General features: G+C 37.6%; 1 protein-coding gene across 4 annotated transcripts; it reads right to left on the reverse strand.

Moving 5' to 3' along the window:
• Positions 1-46: 46 nt before the first annotated feature.
• On the reverse strand, positions 47-24,268 carry LOC127434617 (WD repeat-containing protein 48). 4 transcript variants are annotated; one of them, XM_051687473.1, is made up of 20 exons: positions 20,939-21,121; positions 20,646-20,786; positions 20,357-20,482; positions 16,439-16,514; positions 16,260-16,342; positions 16,013-16,142; positions 15,845-15,933; positions 12,955-13,056; positions 12,523-12,747; positions 12,219-12,293; positions 10,061-10,163; positions 9,811-9,908; positions 9,621-9,728; positions 8,000-8,096; positions 7,806-7,904; positions 7,342-7,447; positions 7,154-7,241; positions 6,921-6,997; positions 6,504-6,693; positions 47-1,538 (listed from the first exon to the last, which is right to left on the reverse strand). In XM_051687473.1, the coding sequence occupies exons 4-20, from the start codon at positions 16,494-16,496 to the stop codon at positions 1,443-1,445; spliced, it is 1,824 nt and encodes a 607-aa protein (XP_051543433.1). In that variant the 5' UTR covers positions 16,497-16,514; positions 20,357-20,482; positions 20,646-20,786; positions 20,939-21,121; the 3' UTR covers positions 47-1,442. The 4 variants fall into 4 exon arrangements, with proteins under 4 accessions (XP_051543433.1, XP_051543432.1, XP_051543431.1 ...); XM_051687472.1 differs by having other exon boundaries at positions 16,439-16,517; XM_051687471.1 differs by lacking the exons at positions 20,357-20,482; positions 20,939-21,121 and adding an exon at positions 24,160-24,268.
• Between the last annotated feature and the right edge of the window lie 1,260 nt (positions 24,269-25,528).

The raw sequence follows: 25,528 nt of genomic DNA on the forward strand, positions 1-25,528 counted from the left end.
AAATGCTTGTCGGATGTAAAAAAAAAAAAAAAGGAATGCATTCAAACTCGTTTATTATTGGTTCATTTATTTAGCTGTTACTTACCCAAAATATACTGCATATAATTACAATCAATCAACACAGGAAGCATAAATACAGGGTGGACATGGACACTTTCCAACCTTCCCAAGAGCTTTTCTCTTCCGACTCAGATTAAATGGGCCGTTTATCTAGTTTCTGATGGTTTTGTATCATTATAATAATCTTTTTTTTTTTTTTGTAAGACCAAATATATACATGAATATATTTTGCTAGAACACTATGAAAATCTTCTTATGATTGACGTGTGCTGAACAGAGCTTTTGTTTTGCTTAAATTAAAAACATGAGTTTTGCCATCCATATTTCATAGCTATTATCATTTATTTGAGTGTGTTTTTCCTCTAACAGGAAGGAAAGATAACGGTCAGCAGCAAATAAAGGGACAGTTCACCCAGAAATGAAAATTCTGTCATCATTTACTCACCCTCATGTCGTTCCAAACCAGTTGAACTTTTTGAAGAACCTTCATGCAGCTCTTTTCCACATAGTGATTTCTGAAGCCATACGATAGCTTACTGTGAGGAACAGATCCAAATTATGCCCAATTTGCATTTTTGGGTGAACTATCGCTTTAATGAAACCTTGGTCTCTATATTATGACTGTTCTTACTCCACACACTTTTGTCATCATATTTTACATGAAAAAGCACCTTTTGAAAATCCCGTACATTTTCTTAAAAAACAAAAAATGTAAATATAACCTCCTGATCTCCAACTCGTATTGACTACAAAATAATTACAATATATGTACAAAACAGATGCACTGATGAGAGCACATTACGCCAGTGAGAAATGCATCATGGGAAACGGTGTTCTTGAAGCACGTCGAAGAGTTCAATCAGACGTTTAGTCATCTAAAACGCTTATAAACGGATGTTAGTGGCAGCAGCCGGATTGTTTCAATCCAGTTCCAGATGCAATCCTCTGCTTTCACTTGCTGCAAGAAGCATTTTAACGTGGCTGGCAACAAACACGTCACTGGAATGTTAAATGTGAAGAGGAGGAGAGGAGGAGAGGGTGGTAAACAAAAAAGCAAATGTCTGATACATCCAGTATGGCATTCACCAAGAGAGAATTCAAGCCAAGGGAAATTAAAAAAAACATACAGGTGGCATTTTCTATACACAAACACACTCAAACTTCAAAAAAAGACTTTCCCGACAATTTGACTTTATGTTTCATGTCTTTTAGCCCTTCATGAGTGTTTCCTTCCCGTTTAAACCCAGATAAACATGTGTGACCCGAACGGCCCGTACGAGAATGATCAGGAAGTGCAGGTGAGCGTGTGCTTTGATTGTGAAGTGTTCAGAATGAATCTGCCGGAGAGGAGTTTCCATGGTGACATAACAGCGTGATGGATCTCACGTGGATTTCTGCCGGTAGTGAAGTGTCAGGTCGCCGCCGCTCTTCCAGATGAAGTGTTTCACCGTTCGCAGGTCCATGTTGGGATCCAGAACCTTACGAAAGAAACGCAAAATAACGTCAGATTCATTTTCATAAATACTGCATGATGCGAGAATTACAGCCAATCAGAACATAATTGATGTTTTTTTTTTTTTTTTACGTGGTGGCGGAGGATGAATCTCAGTTGCCTCCACGTCTGAGACTATCAATCCACGCATCTTATCACGTGGCTTGTTGAGCGCATTACAGCGGAGAAGTAGCGCGTGTGGAGTCTTCACAGCATCCACCGTGGCATCTACGCACAACTCACCACGTGCCCCACTGAGAGTGAGAACAACATTATAGCGACCACGAGGAGGTTACCCCATGTGACTCTACCCTCCCTAGCAACTGGGCCAATCTGGTTGCTAGGAGACCTGGCTGGAGTCACTCAGCACACCCTGGATTCGAACTCATGACTCCAGGGGTGGTAGTCAGCGTCAATACTCGCTGAGCTACCCAGGCCCCCATATATGATGTTTAATACCAGTACTTTGGTACCAAGACAATAAAGTGAAAAAAGTCAGATAGCAGTCTTTCTAAAAGTAACAGTATTACAGACTCATTTCTGTACCCGAGTGCTGCCACCACGGTCTGAACAGGCTGTACATTGAACGATAGTGAAAAATATTGGTGCGCATGTACTTTATGAACATGTGACTATTATTAGTACTGATACTGTTTATTTAATTTAATTTTTCATACCCTTTTTCTCCCAATTTGGAATGCCCAATTCCCACTATTTAGTAGGTCCTCATGGTGGCACGGTTACTCACCTCAATCCGGGAGAACAAGTCTCAGTTGCCTCCGCTTCTGAGACCGTCAATCCGTGCATCTTATCACGTGACTCGTTGTGCATGACACCGCGGAGACTCACAGCATGTGGAGACTCATGCTACTCTCTGTGATCCACACACAACTTACCACACACCCCATTGAGAGCGAGAACCACTAATCACGACCGCGAGGAGGTTACCCCAGGTGACTCTACCCTCCCTAGCAACCAGGCCAATTTGGTTGCTTAGGAGACCTGGCTGGAGTCACTCAGCACACCCTGGATTCGAACTCACGACTCCAGGAGTGATAGTCAGTATCTTTACTCGCTGAGCTACCCAGGCCCCTAGTACTGAAACTATTGAAAATATTTTTAAATGTAACTTGTATTGGCATTGAAACTGTTACTGAGAATTGTGAAATTTAACTTGTATTCAGGGTATCTGCAGGTTTACTTTTCAATGGCATTTTAAAAATAATATAAATACCATTTAAGCAACAAAACATTTATGTAATTTTAGTCATTATCTAGTGAGGTTAATATGTTTAACTGAACTGTATAAAAAGATGATTAGTGCTGTTGGGGTAAAAAAAAATCCTGATTTTTTTCTTCAACATGAACATCGATTTATTTTTTATTTTTTATAATACTTGTTATTTGCATATGGCATAAAAGGGTTGTTTTTACCCCCCAAAAGAATCATAATTTGGACCAAACAGCAATTGACGCAAGGTCAAATAATTGACTTAAAATAATCACACTTCCTCACTAAACAAGTTCATGGACGAAATATATTTAATTGCATTTATTTATATGCAATAATACTTTAAAGGTGCATTCAGAAACTCTTTGCTCATGTCATCTTGGACTTACAGTGACACCGAGTGGTGTGGATGCAGCATCATCATCAAGTAGAGATTCACTATTCACAATCAGCCGTGATTAATTTAATCCAAGAGTGAAAGTGTCCAATAACAGGACGGTTACTGAGATTAAGCGAGTGATATTCATGAGGGCGCCCCTTCCCCATGTAGAATAAAACATCTTTTATAAGGTTACTGGTCCTCATCTCATGTGAGTGCTCATGATTTTATACATATGCTTCAAAATTACAATTCATTTCTTTAGGAGTCAAACTTTTTAATGGTGAAAAAAATACTGAGTGCACCTTTAAAGGAATATTCCGGGTTCAATACAAGTTAAGCGCAATCGACAGCATTTGTGACGTTATGTTAACACAAAACTTAATTTTGACTTATCCCTCCGACTCAAGGTTACAGTAACTACGTTTCCATCCAAGGGGTTTTTTTTGTAACAAAGGTGTAGCGCATCAGAAAGTTTACGATAAAGCTGATGGAAACGCAAATTATCGCTAAAATTTCACAAGTGTCCACATAATACTTTTCCGTTTAACTCTAGCGCATAAACTCCATGTTGATACTTCAAATGTCACGAAAAACTGGTTTGGAAACACTTTTTGTCAAGAAAATTGGCAATTAACGCAAAAATGTAGTGTCACATGACAGAATGTACCCCAATCGTTAGCCTGTGTTAATCATGACGACAAGGTACACATCCTTGAAAGCCAATTTATTGTACGTGAAGCATTACTCGCACTGTTATGGATTGGTCTTAATGGCATATCTGCACAGATCCGATGCTGTAAACACATCTGCATCATGACAATTCTAGGAGTGCCAACACAAATATCTCGTATCATGCACCGGTCATCGTCAAGTACAAGGAGAACAAATGAATGGCCACTGTTTGTGATTAATATAATCGTGGTAGACATCCATTTATTTATTAAAGTTGCTTTTTCACGCCATTCAGAATAATAGACGGCAGTCACGGAATTAGCCCACAATACAAAAAACACATCATTTCTGTGCACAAAGATGTTTTAAATTAAAAATAAATACACAATACTAGGAGAAAAGCTCCAGCTTCAGCTGGAACACTAATATAGCCCAATTCTATCAAATTATTATTTATACTTTTGAAAAAATGCCAGCAAAACTCCCTGTATTAAATGAATTACCAAACGAAAAAAGCATTAAACAAATAAATTACTAAATGAAAAAAATTATATTGTTTGGCCTAAATAATTGCCTTTTCTTTACACAACCTTAAATTAGCCGTACCCTGTTCTGTAGATGAAAAAATCAGCTGAATGACATTCTCAGAATGTTCTAGACTTTTTTCAAGACTATAAACTAATCACTATTTGTCCAATGCCGAGTTCACTTTCAGAAAACCAGCTTTTGAACATTTTAAAACATTTAAATATTTTAAATCTAACCCTCTTTACCTCGGATCACATTTGCTGAGCTTCTTTAAGTTCACAATCAAGTTCAGTTGGTCGTTAAAAGTTGCTGGAGAAATATGCGGGACATAATGCAGTTGTGATGATGATGCTTTAGATTAGATGATTGTTCAAAACAGTCTATTGAATATCAGGAATGTATCATATGTAAACCCTGATATTACACCGCATCAATGTTTCTTTAATATCTGTTTACACACAGCATATACACATCGATGGATGCTCCTTATACTCAGACTGAAAGTTTCCTCCACTACTTGGTGCAGGTTGCCAGCTTGAACAGGGTCATGATGATTCGCTTTCGGGTCGGAACCGGTGGCAACTTGCGATAGGTGCAACATCAGGACCGATACTACAGTCCTATCAGAAGGGCAACTGCTCCATTTTGACTGCAATTCCTCGTCTTCTGATTGCATTTATTTGTGAAAGTAAAATGACAGTAAGCTGTTTAATTTCAATGAATTGTCTCAATACTCTCCACATTTTACCGAAACCTCAGGGGAAAAAAAAATTAGGGACATCTGTGAGGCGAAAGGTACACAATTAGCGATAAACACACATTTCTGTATGGAAACGGCTTAAAAAGATTTATTTTGCGAAAAACCAAAACTTATGCGACAAAGTGTTTTTTTTTAGGCATGACGTCATCACGCACACCATTCTTATCGATAAAAGGCCATTTGAATGGAAACAGGCAGAAGACGGCAAATTTCACCTAAAAATTGTTTTTACGCATTTTCACTTTGTCGATAACAAAATAGCGCGAAAAGTGGATGGAAACTAGTTTACTGAGACACTTACAATGGAAGTCAATGGGGCCAATGTTAGGAGGGTCTAAACAGAAATGTGAAGCTTATAATTTAATAAAAGCACTTACATTAATTGTTCTCTTGAAAAGTTGTTTAAATCACCTTTTTTTTTACGGTTGTTTTAGGGTTTACGGTGTTAGGTTGTCATGGCAACAAAGCTGTGAAATTGGCTATATCTTTCCACAGATGTGGTTAGTAAGTGATTTAATCACAGTAAAATCATGTTAGCACACATATTGTTTATGTCTTGTGTCTATACTTTTGAAACAGTGAGTATTTTAATGTTTACAGATTGACCCCATTGACTTCCATTGTAAGTGTCTCACTGGAACACACATTTAATGAAAAGGAGGGACGAGTCGAAATACATTTTTGTGGTAATCAACATTATGCCACAAATGCTGTCAACTGAGCTCAACTAACTATTCCTTTAATACATATAAATAGTAATATTTGATGAATAATTTTTGAATATGTGCATTTACAGGAACAGTCTGAACAAACCAATTCACGAAAACTTTCCAAAGCAACATTCGGAGAGCGAGAGAGCAGTTGAGGAAGAAACGATTCACCAGAATGTATCTGATGTTCCAACATTTGAGAAAAGAGGACGGATTAAGAGAGGGCATTTGATTACTCTCAGCTCGCTCAGTTGTAAACTACGTGCACAAACAATAAAAACAGCAAGTTAGTGTTTGGTGTACTATATCACTGTTGGACACTAAACACCATCTATAGCCATCTTTACAATGCAAAGGCATTACAAGGAATGACATGTTTTTAACACAGCACAGTGTCTTGCATGCTCAAATAATGCACATCTCAGCTGAGAAAAGACGAGTCTGATTGCCAATGACTGACGATATTACAAAATTGCATCACTGCATCTTTGACTAGACAGCAGCGTCTCGTCTTTTGTCAACAAATTTAAGACTCCCGCGAATGGCATTTAAGACCTTTTCTTTAAAAAACGGAACTTGTATTGCTATAGAAACTTATCGAGAATTGTGAAATGTAATTTGTACTGTATTATAGCAGAACTCTGTGATGAACGGCATCAGGTCAGCACCTGGTCTTGACAGAGCAGTTCGATCTTCTCCTCTGCTAGTACAGCCACATCCTCCTCTTCTTTCTGTTCGTTGGGCTTCTCTGCAGCCGAACTGCCCGTCTGCGACTCGCTGTCCAGGTTGATGATCTTTTCATAAACATGTTCCATCACCTTCCTCACCTGTAACATGTCGCTTGCCGACAACCGATCCCTACACACACACACACACATTCATTTTCATGTACACTGATATGAAAGAAATGCTTACACTAGACTGTCATTTACATAGTCATGACGTGAGTTGAAGTGTGAGCATGAGACTGATTCTATCACATCAGTCTCATGCTGCTAACACATGTAATAGTAGCATATTGTAAACATTCATTTGCAGTGCTGCACGGTTGCAAGGCTTACAACAACTGAAAGAGAGACACATACTTCTTTAATGTCTTCGCTCCGGAGGACGAGTGGGGCTGGAGGTAGAATGGGATTTTGTTGAATTTGGGCATGTTTTTCTGTAGAGACAAACAGTATGAAGTTGCTGTATGTAACAGTAATTAAGAGCATAAAACACAGTCTGCAGTCGTGACATCTCCTCAAGTTCAGAACATTATCAAGGGATTTTCTTAAACTCCAAACTGAAAAACCCAGCAAGCCTTTTGGACACTTACGTCGACTGTGATGTCGATGACCCACTGAGGGACGGTCTCATTCAGTAACATGGACTCAGTCTCTCCGCCGGAGTCTCGACACAACAACCTGCACAAACAAATACACGATGATGATGATGATGATGATATCACCCTGATTACTGAACAACAGCATCTACAGTGCCGTGACTAAACGGTTATACACACACCTGAATAACGTCCTTCCTCCCGCCTCACCGAAAATCACTGGAGTGTGTGGCGGCACCTGGAAATAACCGTTTCCTTTCTGTATCCGACTCTCATGTTCACCGTTTACTGAGAACACAATCAAAGAAATATGCCAATGTGATTACAAAGAAATGTTTCATTTCTTTTTAAGGAAAGTTTAAAGTAAACATTAAATCAAAATTGACTATATTTACTTTGTTTATAAATGTAAATGATTCATCAACACACGTTATACCACAAAAGAAAGTCAGTAATAATCTCTGAAATGGACAAACATCACATCATTTAAAAAGATGACCTTATGTTGGTCAATGCAGATTTGAATAAAACATAAAAAACTGACTAAAATGTTCATAATTAATGTCCTTATGCATAAAAGATCTGGGTATCATTGTTTTTGGTTATGTAAGAGTAGTTTAAGTAGTTCAGCGTTCACGATTATTACCACTGGCATGATTGAGTTCGGTATCCTCGTCCATGGGGTTAATGTGTGTGCGCGGCCAGAACTCCAACAGAGCCTGAAGTAGCAGCCCACCCAGATTTACTGCAACATAATACAAAATATAATACAATCATTCATCTTTATGGTATATAAACAGATGTCTCTGTGGGGTTTAATGAATGATGAGTTGCTCTCACGTTTAGGATCTGATCCATCAGGACTGGTGAATCCAGCATCCTTAGCAGAAACCCAAGCAGCAAAACAATCACTCTCGTCCAATGTGATGGTCAACATCTGTCAATCAAAACCTAAACTGTCAATCAAAGCTCACATTGTCAATCAAAGCCCAAAGCTGAGCTCAAACTGTCAAAAACCAGAACTGTCAATCAAAGAATAAAATTGGCAAAGACCAAAACTATCGTTAGCCTAAAAATTCAAAACTGTCATTTAAAAGCCACAACTGTCAAAGACCAAAACTATCAATCAAAACCCAAAGCTGTCAATTAAAGCTCAAACTGTCAATCAAAATCTAAAACTATCAACTAAAGCGCAAACTTTCAATCAAAACCCAAAATTGTCAATCAAACCTAAAACTGTCAATCAAAACCCAAAATTGTCAATCAAAGCTCAAACTATCAATCAAAACCCAAAACTGTCAATCAAAGCTCAAACTGTCAATCAAAACCCAAAACGGTCAATAAAAGCTCAAACTGTCAATCAGAACCCAAAACTGTCAATCAAAGCTCAAACTATCAATCAAAACCCAAAACTGTCAATCAAAACCAAAAATTGTCAATCAAAGCTCAAACTGTCAATCAAAACCCAAAACGGTCAATAAAAGCTCAAGCTGTCAATCAAAACCCAAAACTGTCAATCAAAGCTCAAACTGTCAATCAAAACCCAAAACGGTCAATAAAAGCTCAAACTGTCAATCAAAATCCAAAACGGTCAATAAAAGCTCAAACTGTCAATCAAAATCCAAAACTGTCAATCAAAGCTCAAACTATCAATCAAAACCCAAAACTGTCAATCGAAACCCAAAATTGTCAATCAAAGCTCAAACTGTCAATCGAAACCCAAAACTGTCAATCAAAGCTCAAACTGTCAATCAAAACCCAAAACTGTCAATCAAAACCCAGAATTGTCAATCAAAGCTCAAACTGTCAATCAAAACCCAAAACGGTCAATAAAAGCTCAAACTGTCAATCAAAACCCAAAACGGTCAATAAAAGCTCAAACTGTCAATCAAAACCCAAAACTGTCAATCAAAGCTCAAACTATCAATCAAAACCCAAAACTGTCAATCAAAACCCAAAATTGTCAATAAAAGCTCAAACTGTCAATCAAAACCCAAAATTGTCAATCAAAGCTCAAACTATCAATCAAAACCCAAAACTATCAATCAAATCCCAAAACTGTCAATCAAAAGCCAAAACTGTCAATCAAAGCCCAAAAATGTCAAAGCTCAAACTGTCAAAGCATAAAATTGCCAATTAAAGCTCAAACTGTCAAAATCCAAAACTGTTTAATAAAAAAAAAAATAAAAAAAACTAACAAAACTCAAACTGTCAAAGCATAAAATTGTCAATAAAAGACCAAAACTATCACTAAAAATCCAAAACTGGCAATTAAAACCCAAAACTTTCAAAGCTCAAACTGTCAAAGCCCAAAACTATCAAAGGCCAAAACTGTCAATCAAAGCTCAAACTGTCAATCAAAGCTCAAAACAATCCGAACAAACCTGACAAAATCTTAAATGCACTAATTAACATAATTAATAAGGTGAAATACAGTAAACTTTCTTCTGCTGTAACATACCCCCGTCTTGAGATCCACTGAAAACCAGTTTGGCACATAAACCATCTTAAACCTTTTCTTGATCTCTTCATCGAACTCCATCTTGCCCAAGTCTTCAACTTTACATGCCTTTGAAGAAGACAACAAACTAGTGACATCAAATCAGTAATGTGTGGAGGGACGTGAATGTAAACGTAATCTAAAAGGCTACCTTGAGCACATCCCAGTACGCCACGTTATTGTTGGTGTCTTTGGTCAGAATGTGTCTCTTGTCATTCAGGATGTGGCACTGAATTATGCTGGCACCACCTGGAGGTCAAGAGAACTAATGGAATTTAGATCATTCTTGAAGATAACCCACAGAATGAAGGCAGCCCTTTATTAATCATTCTGCTAAAAGACACCCAGATCAAAATTGAAGTGCAACAAATGACAGACGGAGACCGGAGCAGACGTCGCACCTTTAATAACCTGCTCGGGCTGTGTGCACAGGGGCATCATTGGTGCGCTGCAGTCGTTGTCATAATCGCCAGACGCGCGGAAATTATGAATGCCCTTTAGAGACTGTGGAGGAACAAAGAAACATTATGACAACAGAATAACGCTTCATATTAAATAACAGAAGACCCCGAGTAACACTGTGTATAAAACATCCAATATACTCATAATAAAGGAGAAATGGAGCACGTTAGCACTTCACAATTATTTTATTTATTTCTAAAGTTATCTTTTGATTTATTAACTGGAAATTAAGGAGTAACACCAGCATGGGGTAAAATCAATTTACAGAGTAACGCTGTGGTCTCACTAGGCTTTGAGCATGCATAATGACCTTGGACACCAGAACGGACAGGATATGACATCACGCTTGAAGGCTTCTGGTTTCAATCATTAATAAATCACAAACGACAAATAAGATATTCAAAATATTAAAATTGGGGACGCACTGTTAAAAAGTTTTAACCAAAGGAACAAAACCCCCTTCTATCGTGGTGTAATGGATAAAGGATAATGCCGTACACACCGCTAGAGGGCGCCACTTGCTTACACAATCCTGACTTAACCGCTGAATGCAGTCTATTTTTGAGCTTTCAAGATTTAGTTATCGCGCAAGACCATACTGCGATTTAAATCTTAACTCGTCATTTAGCCTTAAAGGGATAGTTCACCCAAAAAATGAAAATTCTGTCATCATTTACTCACTCTCATGCCATCCCAGGGGTCAGGAATTGGCTGGTTAACAGGTCCCTGTGAGCACCTGCTGGTAGATGCTGGAACTACACCACCCGATGGCAAAAAAGCATGTGCCTCCATAGACAGCCATTCAAAAGCAGCTGTGTTTTATGATTAAAAATTAAAAATGTTCCAAGGACCATTTCAATTTAAATTATTTCATTACATTATAGCACATCGTCATCCGGTGACGGATTGTTTTTGATGGGCTCTTAAAAGCGTGAAATTGATTTATATTTTTCACTATCTATTCCCATTGATGAGTGATCAGTCACGTGACGCCCGATCCCGGAACTGAACGCCCATGAACAAAGATGGCATTCTCCATTTCGCTAGCTTTCTGGGAACCCTGCGCTAGCTGAGCACAGCCATAGAGATGAAAGGGGATGCTAATGGATAGCTCTCTCCAGGTATTTTATAGTGCCATGTGCCATCCCAGATGTGTATGACAAACAAAGATTTTTACAAATATCTCAAACTCTGTATGTCCATTTAATGCAAGTGAATGGTGGCCAGAAAATCTCCACTTTCACTTTCACATCTGAAAGTGAATGTTAAAGTGGAGATTTAAAGTAAAAAGTGACTTAAATATTGATCTGTTTCTCACACACACCTATCATATCTCTTCTGAAGACATGGATTAAACCACTGGAGTCTTATTAATTACTTTTATGCTGCCTTTATGTGCTTTTCGGCGCTTCAAAATTCTGGTGAACATTTACTTGCATTGTATGAACCTACAGAGCTGAAATATTCTTCTAAAAATCTTCATTTGTGTTCAGCAGACGAAAGAAAGTCATACACATCTGGGATGGCATGAGGGTGAGTAAATGATGAGAGAATTTTCATTTTTGGGTGAACTGTCCCTTTAATGGATACCACATCAATGTCTCAGAAGTCAAATCATGTATAGGTAAGTGCCACTTTCACAACGGTCACATCAGTAATGATGATTATTCCTCATTAATGTGAGAACGAGAATTATTCAAAATTAGATTTGACATGTTCTTAGGAGTTCCAAACCTTTCATTCTGCGGCAATCCTTATTTCTGGATTATGCATTTGAATTCAGAGAGTTTTTGAAAAGTGTGATGATAATTAATTATAAATGAACAATCGGTTTTCATATCAAGCTTAAAACCGATTTGCCGGTTGTTTTAATTTGGTCAATAATTGGCCGATACATGAATACATCCATAATTAAAATATACTGTCCACTCACTTTCCTGCAACAATAAAAACACTTTAGACAAAGAGGCGACATTTAATTAATGATACTTTTAAGTAAACAAACATTCTGCAGACTGCTCAGATCTGTGCAGTACGTCACAGCTGTGGCAGGTGGCTGTTTGCGCTCATGTCATGCCGGACACCAGCTGTGCTTACCCATTTATTAACGGTGGACTTGGTGGTGGAGACCCAGATGGCCAAATGCGGGTCAGCTGACCTGTCCAGCTCCATCTGAAAGAGACAAAACACACATTCACAATTCAGCCACTTTAACTTACACCCTACACGGTCTCCCGATCACACACCACGGCACAGCTGCCGCGGGTACTTTTGTTCATGATCACGGCATTAACTGCACTTTCGATTTACAGTCTAAGGCTTCATTCCAAAGCCTAGTGAGCTGCCTATGTAGGCGTCATTTTAAGGCATCACAGGCAGGTTAAATGAAATGCATTTTAACCTTTAACACGGGCGCTTTCTCCTCGCAGATGAGCACGCGGGAGTCTGGATTGCGCAGGTCTGTGCAGTATATCTTCCGGTCGCGACCTCCGGAGTACACGTGCGTGAAGGCCTCGTTCACCTGCAGTGCCCACACGCCTTCGTCGTGAAAGCGATACGTGGCGATACACCTCTGCTGACCCAGAGACCAGAGACGGATCGTACCATCTGAACTTCCTGAAAGACACTGAACCAACAGACACAAGAACTAAACCACAAACAGCTGCAGCAACAGACCAGAGAAATGTGATTCGCAAACAATCAGCGTCAGATGGAGCATTTATTTAATCCTCGTAATTGAATGGCAATTAAAACAATTGCATATTAAAGTGTGGGAGTCTGGATTCCCTATCTAGATCTACAGTTTGACGTACAGCACACAGGTTTGTCTCACCTGAGTACCATCTCTGTTCAACAGCAGTGATTTGACGTTGTCTGTGTGCCCCTTCAGTTTCATCAGTTTGGCACAGGTGCGCGGGTCCCACACTCTCAGAACCTGATGCAAGGAAAAACAATACAATAAAACACAAGAAAATATCGGCTGATAAACTATGTCCACTTGGCTGATGAACAGAAGTAGTCAAGCTGCAACACTAGTGCCAACGACTAGAAAGGCATTAAATGTTTTTAAACCAAAAAAAAAAAAATTAAAAAAAATAATTGCTGATAATGGGAACAATTTGCATGAATTGTGTCATCTATAAGAACTCTGCATATGATCTCTTAGCATGTTGTGTTCAGATTCTGGGCTCATCTGTTTGCCTGTACTGTACATTAGAGGTAAACCGATATATTGGTTTTACCGATTAATCGGTGCCGATATTTGCTTTTCGGCAAAAATCTATGGCGATAGTTGCCGATAGTTTTTTCATAATTTCTTCATATCAAAATAAGTGTGTTTCGGGCTTGTTTATACTTGAAAGTCCCACATTATGCATCAGATCTTAATTTTTTGGGGGGGGTTATTTTGGGGATTTTGGCTGAACAACAAAACTGCATCTGGGATTTGATTTATTTAGGACTCTTTGTCTGTGGCCGTCATAGTAGAAATGTATTTTATTTTTTTTGGCATTCTATAAATATAGTATGTTTTAAAAAATATCGGCCTTTTAATCCTATTAATAAATCCTTATTATCGGCATTTCCCACCACATTAGTTATCGGTATCGGCAAAATCCACTATCGGTCGACCTCTATATAGTATGCATCATCAATAGTGTGCATTCTAGATTTGGTCTTCCAATATCACTGTCTTGGTACATTAAGCCATGTTAAGCGGTTTGAATTTCTCCTACAGGTGAATTGTCATGTGTGTCATAATTCAATACAACCTCAAAAATGGTTCTTGAACAAGATGTTTCTCTTCTGTGCTTGCCTAATCTTTAGCCTCCATTTGAATGTTGCAAAATTCTCATTATTATAATAATAGCTTGGTATTATCTGTTATATTATACATATATGTATGTATATGAAAAATCAAACTGGCAGGTAAAAAATCAGAGTGGCTGGTAAAATTAGGCATTCACCTACCACTGTGGCTGGTGGGCAAAACAGTTAATTTCATACCCTTGCCCTGCCCCAACTTCCCAACAATTGGTCGAGTCAATGTTGTTGTGTCAAATGAGACGGGTCGCTCAAAACAAACAGGGGAATCGTCACAGCGCTAAACACCGATCACCGAATGTGATTTATATATCATTGATGAGATGAATATATATATTATATTTATATATATATATACACAGTATATTAAATATAACCAGTTTACTTTCCCAATCAATGCTCCTGGTCTTATCGTTTACAATCTTCATCAAAATGAGAAAGACTGCATGGGCTGGGAATAGGGATGTCCCGTTACCAAGTATGATTACCAATACTTCCTTTTTAGTACTTTTTCGGTTATATTTTTTCTGAATTCCATCTCGACATTTTATTTCAATTTTATCATCAAAATGGTGTTTAAATATACAAATTATTTAAAACTTTAATAAAATGAAAATATAAAATTAATTTTCAACATAACACTGTATTATTTTTGTTAAATAAAGTGCTGCGTAACAGATGTGAGACATTGCTTAAATATAATACAATTACTTCAGATTTATTATTATTATTATTATTATTATTAACAGTAGTATTAGTAGTGTTACAATGAATATTACATAGCTATACAGTAGTGATATATTTCTGTCTTACTTTTTTCTATTCAAACTGAGCTTTTATTTTGGCGGAAGCTTTTATTTTGAAGCTTTCTCCGTTTCTGTGTTTTTGACGGTTGCTTTTCAAAAGCAAGTTGCTACATGACCCAATGTGACTTTTAAACTGCAAACGGAAGCTATTAATTGGAATAAATATGTAGTCTGTATGTGCCTCATGCAACAAAGTGAATTGGCGCTCTGCTCACTGTCATCTACTACAAACAAGGTGCGATGCTCATGATGGTGTTTCCCATATATGAGTGAAGGAGCTCTAAAAACAGCTGGCGTCAGCACAACACCGGCTCCACACATTCACAAGCGCTCACATTTTGTTTTTGTTTTTAATCCCCTTTTCTCCCAATTTGGAATGCCCAATTCCCACTACTTAGTAGGTCCTCGTGGTGGCGCGGTTACTCACCTCAATCCGGGTTGCCTCCGCTTCTGAGACCGTCAATCTGCGCATTTTATCACGTGACTCGTTGTGCATGACACCGCGGAGACTCACAGCATGTGGAGGCTCATGCTACTCTCCACAATCCACGCACAACTTACCACACGCCCCATTGAGAGCGAGAACCACTAATCACGACCACGAGGAGGTTACCCCATGTGACTACCCTCCCTAGCAACCGTGCCAATTTGGTTGCTTAGGAGACCTGGCTGGAGTCACTCAGTATGACCTGGATTCGAACTTGCGACTCCAGGTGTGGTAGTCAGCGTCAATACTCGCTGAGCTACCCAAGCGCTCACATTTAAAGTGCGCAGCAAATGCAAACTATATATTTATCTCATTAAATCGCAGCCTTTGTGGTTTAATCACCACACTAGGACGTAACTTTTAATTTGAGTGCTGAATGTTTACGTAATGACATTTGTACGTGAGATGGTATCGGTTTTTGCTATCTGGTTTTAACGTGCACGGGTACATGAACACGGTATCAGACCCGATTCCGTATTGGAACATCCCTAGCCTGGAAAAATTATATTAACCAACAACATAATAGCCAAGATCCACACTTATAAAACAGATTTAAAAAAAATCTGTAATACCTAGAAATACATCACATTATGGAAGTAAAATGTAACCTTTTCAGTGGATCCGGACACTATAACTGTCCCCATCTGATTCATGGCCAAACTGTAGATAGAATCTTTGTTCCCACTGAGAGAAGACGCTGCACGACACAAAAGAACATGCAGTTTACACACATTCAAACGTTCTTTGGGTGACACAGTTTAATAAGAGTAACTCACTAGTGACAGTGTTATTAGAGGCAGTCAGTGCTGTCAGTGTGTTCACGTCCCACAGGAAGATCTGTCTGTCGAGACCCGCCGAAGCCACCAGCTCTTTGTCTTTAGCATACGCCAATGCTTTTACATAGTCCTTCATGATACAAAAACAAATCACACACATTATTAGTCTGCTTCAATTAGAACAGAATTGTTCCTTTTCTTCAGAATAATAATACGTCTTGTCATCACCCTTAATGACACAAGTTACCTTGTGTGTTCGCAGTGTTGACATACAGAAGCCCTTGTGTGCGTTCCAAACTTTCACTGTGGTGTCTGATGATGCTGATATCACTGTTGAAACAACACACACACACGTGTATATATCTGTACTGTACACCTATTGGATACACACATGACATCATCACACCGCACGCGTCAATCACTCACATGTTTTTCCATTACAGCACAGGATGATGTCATTGACCCAGTCTGTGTGATGCTCCATTGATGCAATGTATGGATCCTGCTGCAAAACATATCAGTGTGTTTCAATATTCAATGTTGATAGTTCTGGGGCGAATATGTGCAAAGTGGGACCCTTCTTGGCACTTTTAATACTGATCCAAATGCCACATAATCTGACATTAAAGCTTAGGATGTCTACTACCTTAGTCAATAGTAAAAACTGAGAAATACCCAAGACTAGGAAGAAGAAACTTTGAAGACCCTCTCTGGACCAAATCCCAGAATTTTTAAGGCAGTATTGGTAAAGTGGAACAGAGGAAAAATTGTACTGAATAGAAAATATCTTTATTTACATTTTCTGATGCACTTTCACAGCATAAACCACCATATGTAGCATTTACAACATTAAGTCAACTTTTACTATTTTATAACCTTAAAAATAGGTTAATTATAATCATTGCTTTTCTCACCGGCGGTCATGAAATGAGCTCCTGATGTTGAACCATCAATTTAAAACCTTGATTTTAAATCAATTTTAAAAACCTTAAAAATAAATACATTTTAAATGAAGTTAATTGTTTACTTCCCAAAAATGTGTTCAGTAATGATTTATAACAATTCAATTAAATACATGTGAATAAAATGGGAATCAATAGAACTGTCCCACTTTACCCATCTTAATTAAACATAAAAATACAACCAGGTAATACAAAAATGTCCTGAGAAATTGAATGACATTAGACGTTTTAAAGGGGTCATGAAATGCTATTATTTTTTATATAATTGACTGATCTTCCCTGAGGTCCAGTGATAATGTCAGTAAAGTTTTTAGCACTAAAACAGTCATAGTTTAGTAATAAATGATCATTTTCCACCCTGTTTTTTAATTTTGCGCTTTCTCTGAAAAGCTCGGTTTTGGCCACAGCGTCTCCTTTAAACTTCAATGTAAACGGCCACTGTTCTGATTGGCTAACATCGTACAGCCCCTCGAATACACAGTCATATTTGAAACTCAGTCAGAAGAGAATGAACCAGCTCCACAAATTTATAAAGCAAAATTTCAGGGTTTACAAATAACACACATCCAACAAATTGCATCCGAATATATTCAACTCAAGCACATCAGCACAATAACCATCAAACAGTCATGACGTATTCATGAATGAACAGATCCTTTACAAAGCTTGAATCGTATTATGACTGGTTCAAAAGCAGTCCGCGCACATACAGCCACAGCACGATGAATAGTCAAACACACACACACACACACACACACACACACATAAGTGCACTGAGGCGCAGAATGCCCGGAAATGCATCCAAAGGGTCAAAGACGTCCAGCTGGGGTGGCCTGGGTAGCTCAGCGATTATTTATGCTGACTACCACCCCTGGAGTCACGAGTCTGAATCCAGGGTATGCTGAGTGACTCCAGCCAGGTCTCCTAAGCAACCAAATTGGCCCGGTTGCTAGGGAGGAGAACCTACTAGTGGTCGCTATAATGTGGTTCTCGCTCTCAGTGGGGCGCGTGGCGAGTTGTGATTTCGTACAAATCTCTTTTTTAGACTGGGGAGGAAGTTTTGAGTTCTAAAATGTACAGTGTGCTTTTATAGTACAGTTAACTCTTATACGATAAATATCAAGGAAAATTCGATTTTCCATTTTATGACCCCTTTAAATGATACCAGTAAAGAATTTAGCTTTGGCAGCCATAAAATACAAAAACTGAAACTGGAAAATACTGAGAAATTGAAAACTAAGCGAAAACTAACAGACAAAGTGTAAAAAAAATAACAAATTAAAACGACAAATTGAACATAAAATAGAAATAAAAATCCCAAACGATAATAACCCTGTACTGCGGTTATGGACACTTTATAGAAGCTACTATTTCAGGGCTCTTTGGACTACTTGATTGGTCAATCATGGTATTTTGCATTTTTTGTTATACATTATGATGACCACTAAACATAATAATTGACCTTTGACAACAGGCAAGTGATTTCATACAAATCTATTGCTAGTTTCACTACACACTCTCTTTTTGTTCGCATAATGAAATAATTTCAACTGAAATAAATATTTCATGTCCATTGTTAAGTAGCCATGTAATAAGTGGGATAGTCAGGCAGTCGTTATTGCAAATTAAACCATTTCAGTGCGATTCAAAATCAAGACTTTATTATAATGACCAGTGTTACAGTGATTTTGCCAGGTAACAGGTGCATAAAAATGACTTCCTAAATTATCCTTCCCAATGTGGCAGTTAACCACATGCGACCCCATGTCCACATGTGTGGACATTGTATTTTGGCTGTTTGCAACGCATAATTTAAATGAATTTAAACCGGATGAATACTGTTCACAAGACTCTACACTGTCATTTAAGGGTTAAACTTCTGGTGCACCGCGTCACGTGACACAACAGCATAACTTTGATTTCCGTGAAAAATATATTTACTGTACATTATCATATTGAGAATAAATGCATTCATGCATAAGTTGAATAATGTGTCTTTCAGAGATTTATATGGAGTTAGGATGAAAATAAGGTGCATTTCAAACTGTTCTGAGACCAGTGCAGACAGACAGCACACTGGAGGTGAAGTCATTCACTAAATAGGGAGCAAGGGAGCATCCTATAGCTCTCTATGCAGTTAAGTGCATTCACTCCTAAAATCTGATCAAAAGTTCAGTTTCAGGCTGCAGATGATGTTTGGATCACTCAACATGTTTGACAGACATGTGACAATGATAATCAGTACATAGATTCAGAATTTATAATGTATCATTTTATTTTAACATGATTGACAGTGATTGGATGATGCTGGACATTACTTTGAATCAGAATTAATTATTCAGCTTTATAGAAAATCAGCTGTAATGTCTCAAAAACATGAATAATCAACACTCCTGGACACACAATAAACAATCTGATAAAAATAAAAAAAATCTGACTTTTTAATAACTTAGTCCCACTGTCCACACCAATTTTTAGGAAAACAATTTGCTTTTCTGCTTGTGTTAGGTGCTAATAATTACAAATCCAAAAGGGAAATGGAAAACAGACACAGCATTCTTGGCCTAAGGAAGTTAAAGCTCAATCGACAGCAATTGTGGCATAATGTTGATTACCACAAATAAATTATTTACATTCGTAAAAGCACAAATCTGTGTTCCAGTGAGACACTAACAATGGAAGTCAATGGGGTCAATTTTAGGAGGGTTTAAACATAGAAATGTGAAGCTTATAATTTTATTAAAGCACTTACATAAATTTTTCTGTTTAAACGCATGTATTAATGTACTGTAAAGTTGTTTAAATCATTTTAGGGTGTTAGAGTTTACAGCGTTACATCGTCATGGTAACAAAGTTGTATAATTGTCTATAACTTTCCACAGATGCGGTTAGTAAGTGATTTTATGACAGTAAAATCATGTTAACACACATATTGCTTATATCTTGTGTCTATACTTTAGAAACAGTGAGTATTTTAATGTTTACAGACTGACCCCATTGACTTCCATTGTAAGGAACACAGATTTGTGTTTTTTTTTTAAAGAAAAAGAGGGACGAGTCGAAATTAGTTTTTGCTATAATTAACATAATTCCACAAATGCTGTCGACTGAGCTGAACTTGTATTGAACCCAAGATATTCCTTTAAGTTCTGGCTACAGGAGTTAAACCATGGCTTAATCTCTCGGTTGTTTAGACTAGAGATGTGGAATATGGAGAAAAACAAAATGCAAACCACGCTTCTTTGATAGGTATAGCGATTTTCCTTTTTCACACATTTTTCATTCAAAAATGCATTTCAGTGTTCAAAATCACATTTCAGGAGGGTAAAAATTGTGTTTGCAAAAATGACACATGACAGCTTTTATTTTTCTCTCTTTGTACCTTGTTGTTTTTCTTTATTCAGCTTCCTGAATCCTGTTCTGTCCTGACTGGTAGCTTTTTTGTGCACTGCATTCTTACTGGCGAGATGTGCACCAATCAGAATGGCAAATTACACACCACTGAATTCTGAGTAAAAAAAGATAAATAAAATTGCAGCCTGCTGCGATTTAGAAATTGCAAATGCTCATATTCTGATTTTATTGCCATTAATTGCACCGGCCCAGTTTAGACATCACTAAATCGAAACTGTTAGACATTAGCTCCATTGGTTTACAGATCAACTGTTTACCTTGTGCTGGTTAACACTCCAGATCCTGATAATTGAGTCTCGTCCGGCGGTGAAGAGCCGGTTAAGAACTGGATCCAGCTGTAGTGCGTTGACTCCATTACGATTATATTTCTCCACCTCATCCCTGATCACATACGACACCTGCAACACACACATTAGAGGTTTGAACTTTCACTGGCCTCAAAGGGTACCGATTCGATTACAAAATGATTCTCGATGCATCATGATCTCCAGTTTTTTTCATCAATACACACACACAATCAGTATTAAATAGTATTAAATTATTAATTTACCACAAATCGATCCCTTGCCTATACCTATAACCACAACAGTCGGTTGCCCATCCAGGATGGCTACATGAGATTTCTGCTTCTGTGAGAGTGCAGATGTCAGCTTCTCCTTTCCTCGCCACAGGTGATAGTAAAGTGACACAAATAAGAAATCATTCCATGCATCTCGTATGTGCACTGTCCCGACTAATGAGAGACCGGGAATGAGTAACAGCCAAAGAAATAGAGAACGCAAGAGGAGAGAGAGGCATTGGGAAGCAAGATACAAACAATTATTAGAAAATAAAAACATCACCCACGTCTCCTGAACCGGTGTCTCATCAATATTTTTAGCTGTTTTTCACGTTCTGTGCAAATCAGTACAATAACTGGTGCAAACCCTTCTTTTATGTTGTTTGTTGACATTGTTAAACACTCCCATTGCTATGTGCTTGAATTTGTGAATGAATTTCAGGTTTGTAGTTTCAGTCGGGGAAGATGGTCGTGTGGTTGATACATCCAGGCTGCGATCGGTCCTGTCGTGCACGCTTGTCTTTAGTGTACCATTTGTTTCTAGCCTCTCAGACTGCCTCTGGCACACACATAAGCGCCACTGCGCTGCCGCGGTTTAAATTGAACTAAAAAAAGATTCAGAATTTTAGAGAATCGATTTGGAATCATTGGAGAAACAATCACGATGCATCAGAAAATCGATTTTTTTTTTCTTCCACCCCTAATACACATGCCTTCGCAATTCACATCAGTCTGATAATTGTGTCGAAAACAAATAAAGTAATTATTGTTACGGGTATTTTCATTCTCATTCTCTCAAAATAAAATGAGGTAACAAGTCAGATAAACTTTTACTTTCTAATCACAGAGATCAGGGTAGAAACTCAACATGATGAAATACAGATTCAGGTCAGAGCTCAACAATGAGGATGTTTTTTATTTTCTTTTTTCTGCAGGCACAGTCAGAAAAGTAGCAATTATTTAATAACTTAACATTTAAAACTTCTGCTAATAATTTCACTAATGTCTTCACCCCCCGTAGATGTCCATATGCGAAGCATGCATGTCTGTGTTTGGTTTGTATTTGCTCATATGTTCATGTTTAGCATGTTCAAGTATGCATGCACCAGGCTCTACCAGAATCAGCCTCTGCAGCAATAGACAATAAATAGAAGCAATGTTATCTTTGAAACAAATGTACACAATATGTTTGGCTGTGCATGTCTGCAGCATTTAAATGTGCATATGATCGTTCAATATCATAATGGCATAACATAACGCGGTGGACACAAAAACCTCCTCTGCTATCAGTGTTAAAATTAGGGCTGCAACGATACCACTTTTTCTCTTCCGATCCAATACCAGTGTTGTTGTTTTTTTTTTTGCATAATCAGTTTAGAATATTTTACATTATTATGTGGAACTAACTGGGGGTACACTGTAATATGTATTTCAATATAAATGTATAGCTCATTAAGAAAAACGTTACTGTTAACTTGTCTACTGGATAGTGTAGCAGCAAAATTAACAGTAATTCCAGTCTAAGTGTTCAGTAGAAAGTTTTCAATTTTGTATCTGGATTTTAAAGGATTCAGATCTATTTTTTGTTCAATTTAGTTGTAAGATATCCATCCACTTTTCAGTCACAGCCATTTTTTTTGGAACCCATTCAACTTAAATATTGTTATAATTTGAAAACGAATAATAATACTAAATTATCATCATCATTATTATTACTATTATAACTATTATATTATTTTGACATTCTGAAATCTCCAGGAAGTCCTGTATGTGTCTGTTTGTAGAAAATTTCACAGTAGTTTAATTCGCTTCTTATTCATATTCTGGTAAAATGCTCCTCCGGTGCCGTTCTAAATGCATATTATAAGTGAACTGAACTATTGAGCATCTACATCTGAGATGCTGTTCGTGAGTAACGCGTAAATACTGCACACCGCGTGACGGCTATGAACAGCCACGTGTGTGTCAACAGAGCAGCGCCATTTACTAACGTGTTGTGTGTGCATTTTATATATTTACTTATTAAACACAGCCTTTTGTGATTCACAGAGCTATCGCACGTCTTCAAGTGGCTTTGAATAAAATGCACGAGTCATATGAACTGCTTTAATGGTGTTTTTATGGTTCATTTATGTCATTTTTGGAGCTTGACAGTAACAAACATGACTAACACACAGTATCGGATTTGGATTGGGCTCGTCGGACCGATAACCAATCTGCTTAAAAACGTCAGTATTGGAGCCGATACTGATATCAGGCACCAGGTATTGGCTCGGTGCACCCCTAGTTAAAATGACATATTTACCACAAAAAATACATGCAATTGAGGCAATGAAACTGACACTAGAGCAATGAGTTAAAATGGTTCCAATGATTTACAGCAGCGTGCAAATTTCAATCGGCTGAAATTTAACATTACACACATAATCAGAGGTGTAGCAATCATTTCAAAAGTGAGGGGGACGTTTAGTGCAAGACGAAAATAAAAATTTAAGATATATATTTTCAGGACCGTCAATCGATTAAAAATGTTAATCTAATGAATTACGTGACTGACCAGTGAATTTTAACTTTTGCATTTACACATTTAGACATTTGCTGTATGAAAGACTCAGTTAAACACATATGCCCCGTGGAAAAATTGGGGGGGGGGGGGCAACTTTGGTGTTATTGAAAGTGAGGGGGACACGTCCCCGGCATCTCCTGCATTTTCTACGCCCATGCATATAAGTCACCGAAATGTGGGAGTTAATCATCTCTTCATATGCACCATTTTTTCATGCATATACACTACACGCATGCTGCTGTGTGTTTGCATGATTCTCCCATGACATCAGTTGGATCAAACCTACTAACCTTTAAACTGCATCCCAACATGATGAAATAAATCATGCATACACAAACAGCATACAAATATTTAAATCTCTATTTGTGTCTTAAGACCAAGCGAAATGTGTATCATGTAGGTAGCATTTGTAGGCACTATAGGCGCGTTCCGAAACAGCCAAAAAAACAGCCAAAAATATCTTCTAGGTAGGCAGCACACTAGATTTTGACACATAATCTGGCCTCCACATCGCTCTACGCCATACACGCATTCACATTCGCCTTTAAAACACTCCTCACACACGGAGCTCAAGTCTAAACACTGATAGCACTGCACAAACATCACACACCTCTCATTAGTGTGCACACTAGTGAGGAATATTCACCTGCACTTTCCTGCGCCCTGCAGCATTCTGTCTGTGATGCGTCGCCATCTTGCATGTTGACGCCGTGACGTCACTTACGTCGCGCCAAACCGAATGAGAAGAAGAAGAAGAAGAAACAAACGTGACTCTAAGTTCCATCAATATCTTTATCTTCAGGATTTAACACACTTTCTCTTTCCTCACTATACTTCCTACAATACATGATGACTGTTCTACTGTTTCTCTGACTCCACACCATTCACAAAGTCCAGTAGCATGCTCCTATATTAACTGCATACTATTATTAAGTCTGCATAAATTATTATATTTTCTTCTCTCCTGCTCCACCCAGAGTTCTATGGAGTTATACTTATGCATGCACAAAACAGTGCATGAGTCTTCATTAAGTTATGATTTGTACATTATGTTTGTGAGGTCATAGTTTGATCGGTTGTTTTTGCCAATTTAAGCAGATTACTAGATCTGTGTTAAATATTTAAAGCTATTTTTAATATCAGCTCCTGTTTTTTACCTCTGTGTTGGCAAACTGTAGGAAATAAGAAAGATCTGCTGTGATCTTAGAACACTTATGCTTTTCACTGAAGTGAATAGATATGTAGAGATGCTTTTTTATACATGAAAACCTACAGACGTTATTGAAACTCATTATAATGATTATTATAAGACTATTATTGTTGTCTTTTGATAAAAGTCATGCTCAGCAGCTCACAAACTGTAGGGAAATGATAGATTTGCTTTGTTCTTATAATGCATAAAACCTGTAAAGTCTCTTTGTAGGTCTGTAGACAAAAACTTTAAAACTTTAAAGGATTAAAATGTTCTTTTGATTGTTGTTTCATTGACTAACTCATTTCACACAAGACACTCATTTGTCACCTTCTGACATCATCAGAAATGGTCACTGAATCATTAAATGGATCTGAACTAATGTTGGTGAACGTAGTCAAAACACACCATTTAAATCCCACAATGTACAGAGTAAAAAATAAAATTGTGCACATGCACAGTTGTCATTATTTTAATGATTAAATAATTTATTCAGGACCAGCTTGTGCTCGGTCTTTTATTGTCATGTGTGAAACAGAAGCAAGTGCTCCACAAGATGCCCTTTATTTTTACAACTAATTCTGCTAAATTTTGCAATTATTTTGCAATACTTGAATCTTTAAAATACTACAAATATTAAAAGTAAATAATACGTATATATTATTATAATACTTATATACAGAGTTGGGGAGTAACGGAATACATGTAATGGGATTACGTATTTACAATACAAAATATAAGTAACTGTATTCCACTACATTTACAATTTAAATCATTGGTAATTAGAATACAGTTACATTCAAAAAGTATTTAGATTACTGAA

The sequence above is a fragment of the Myxocyprinus asiaticus genome, chromosome 44 (genome assembly GCF_019703515.2).
Source record: "Myxocyprinus asiaticus isolate MX2 ecotype Aquarium Trade chromosome 44, UBuf_Myxa_2, whole genome shotgun sequence".
Classification (NCBI taxonomy): domain Eukaryota; kingdom Metazoa; phylum Chordata; class Actinopteri; order Cypriniformes; family Catostomidae; genus Myxocyprinus; species Myxocyprinus asiaticus.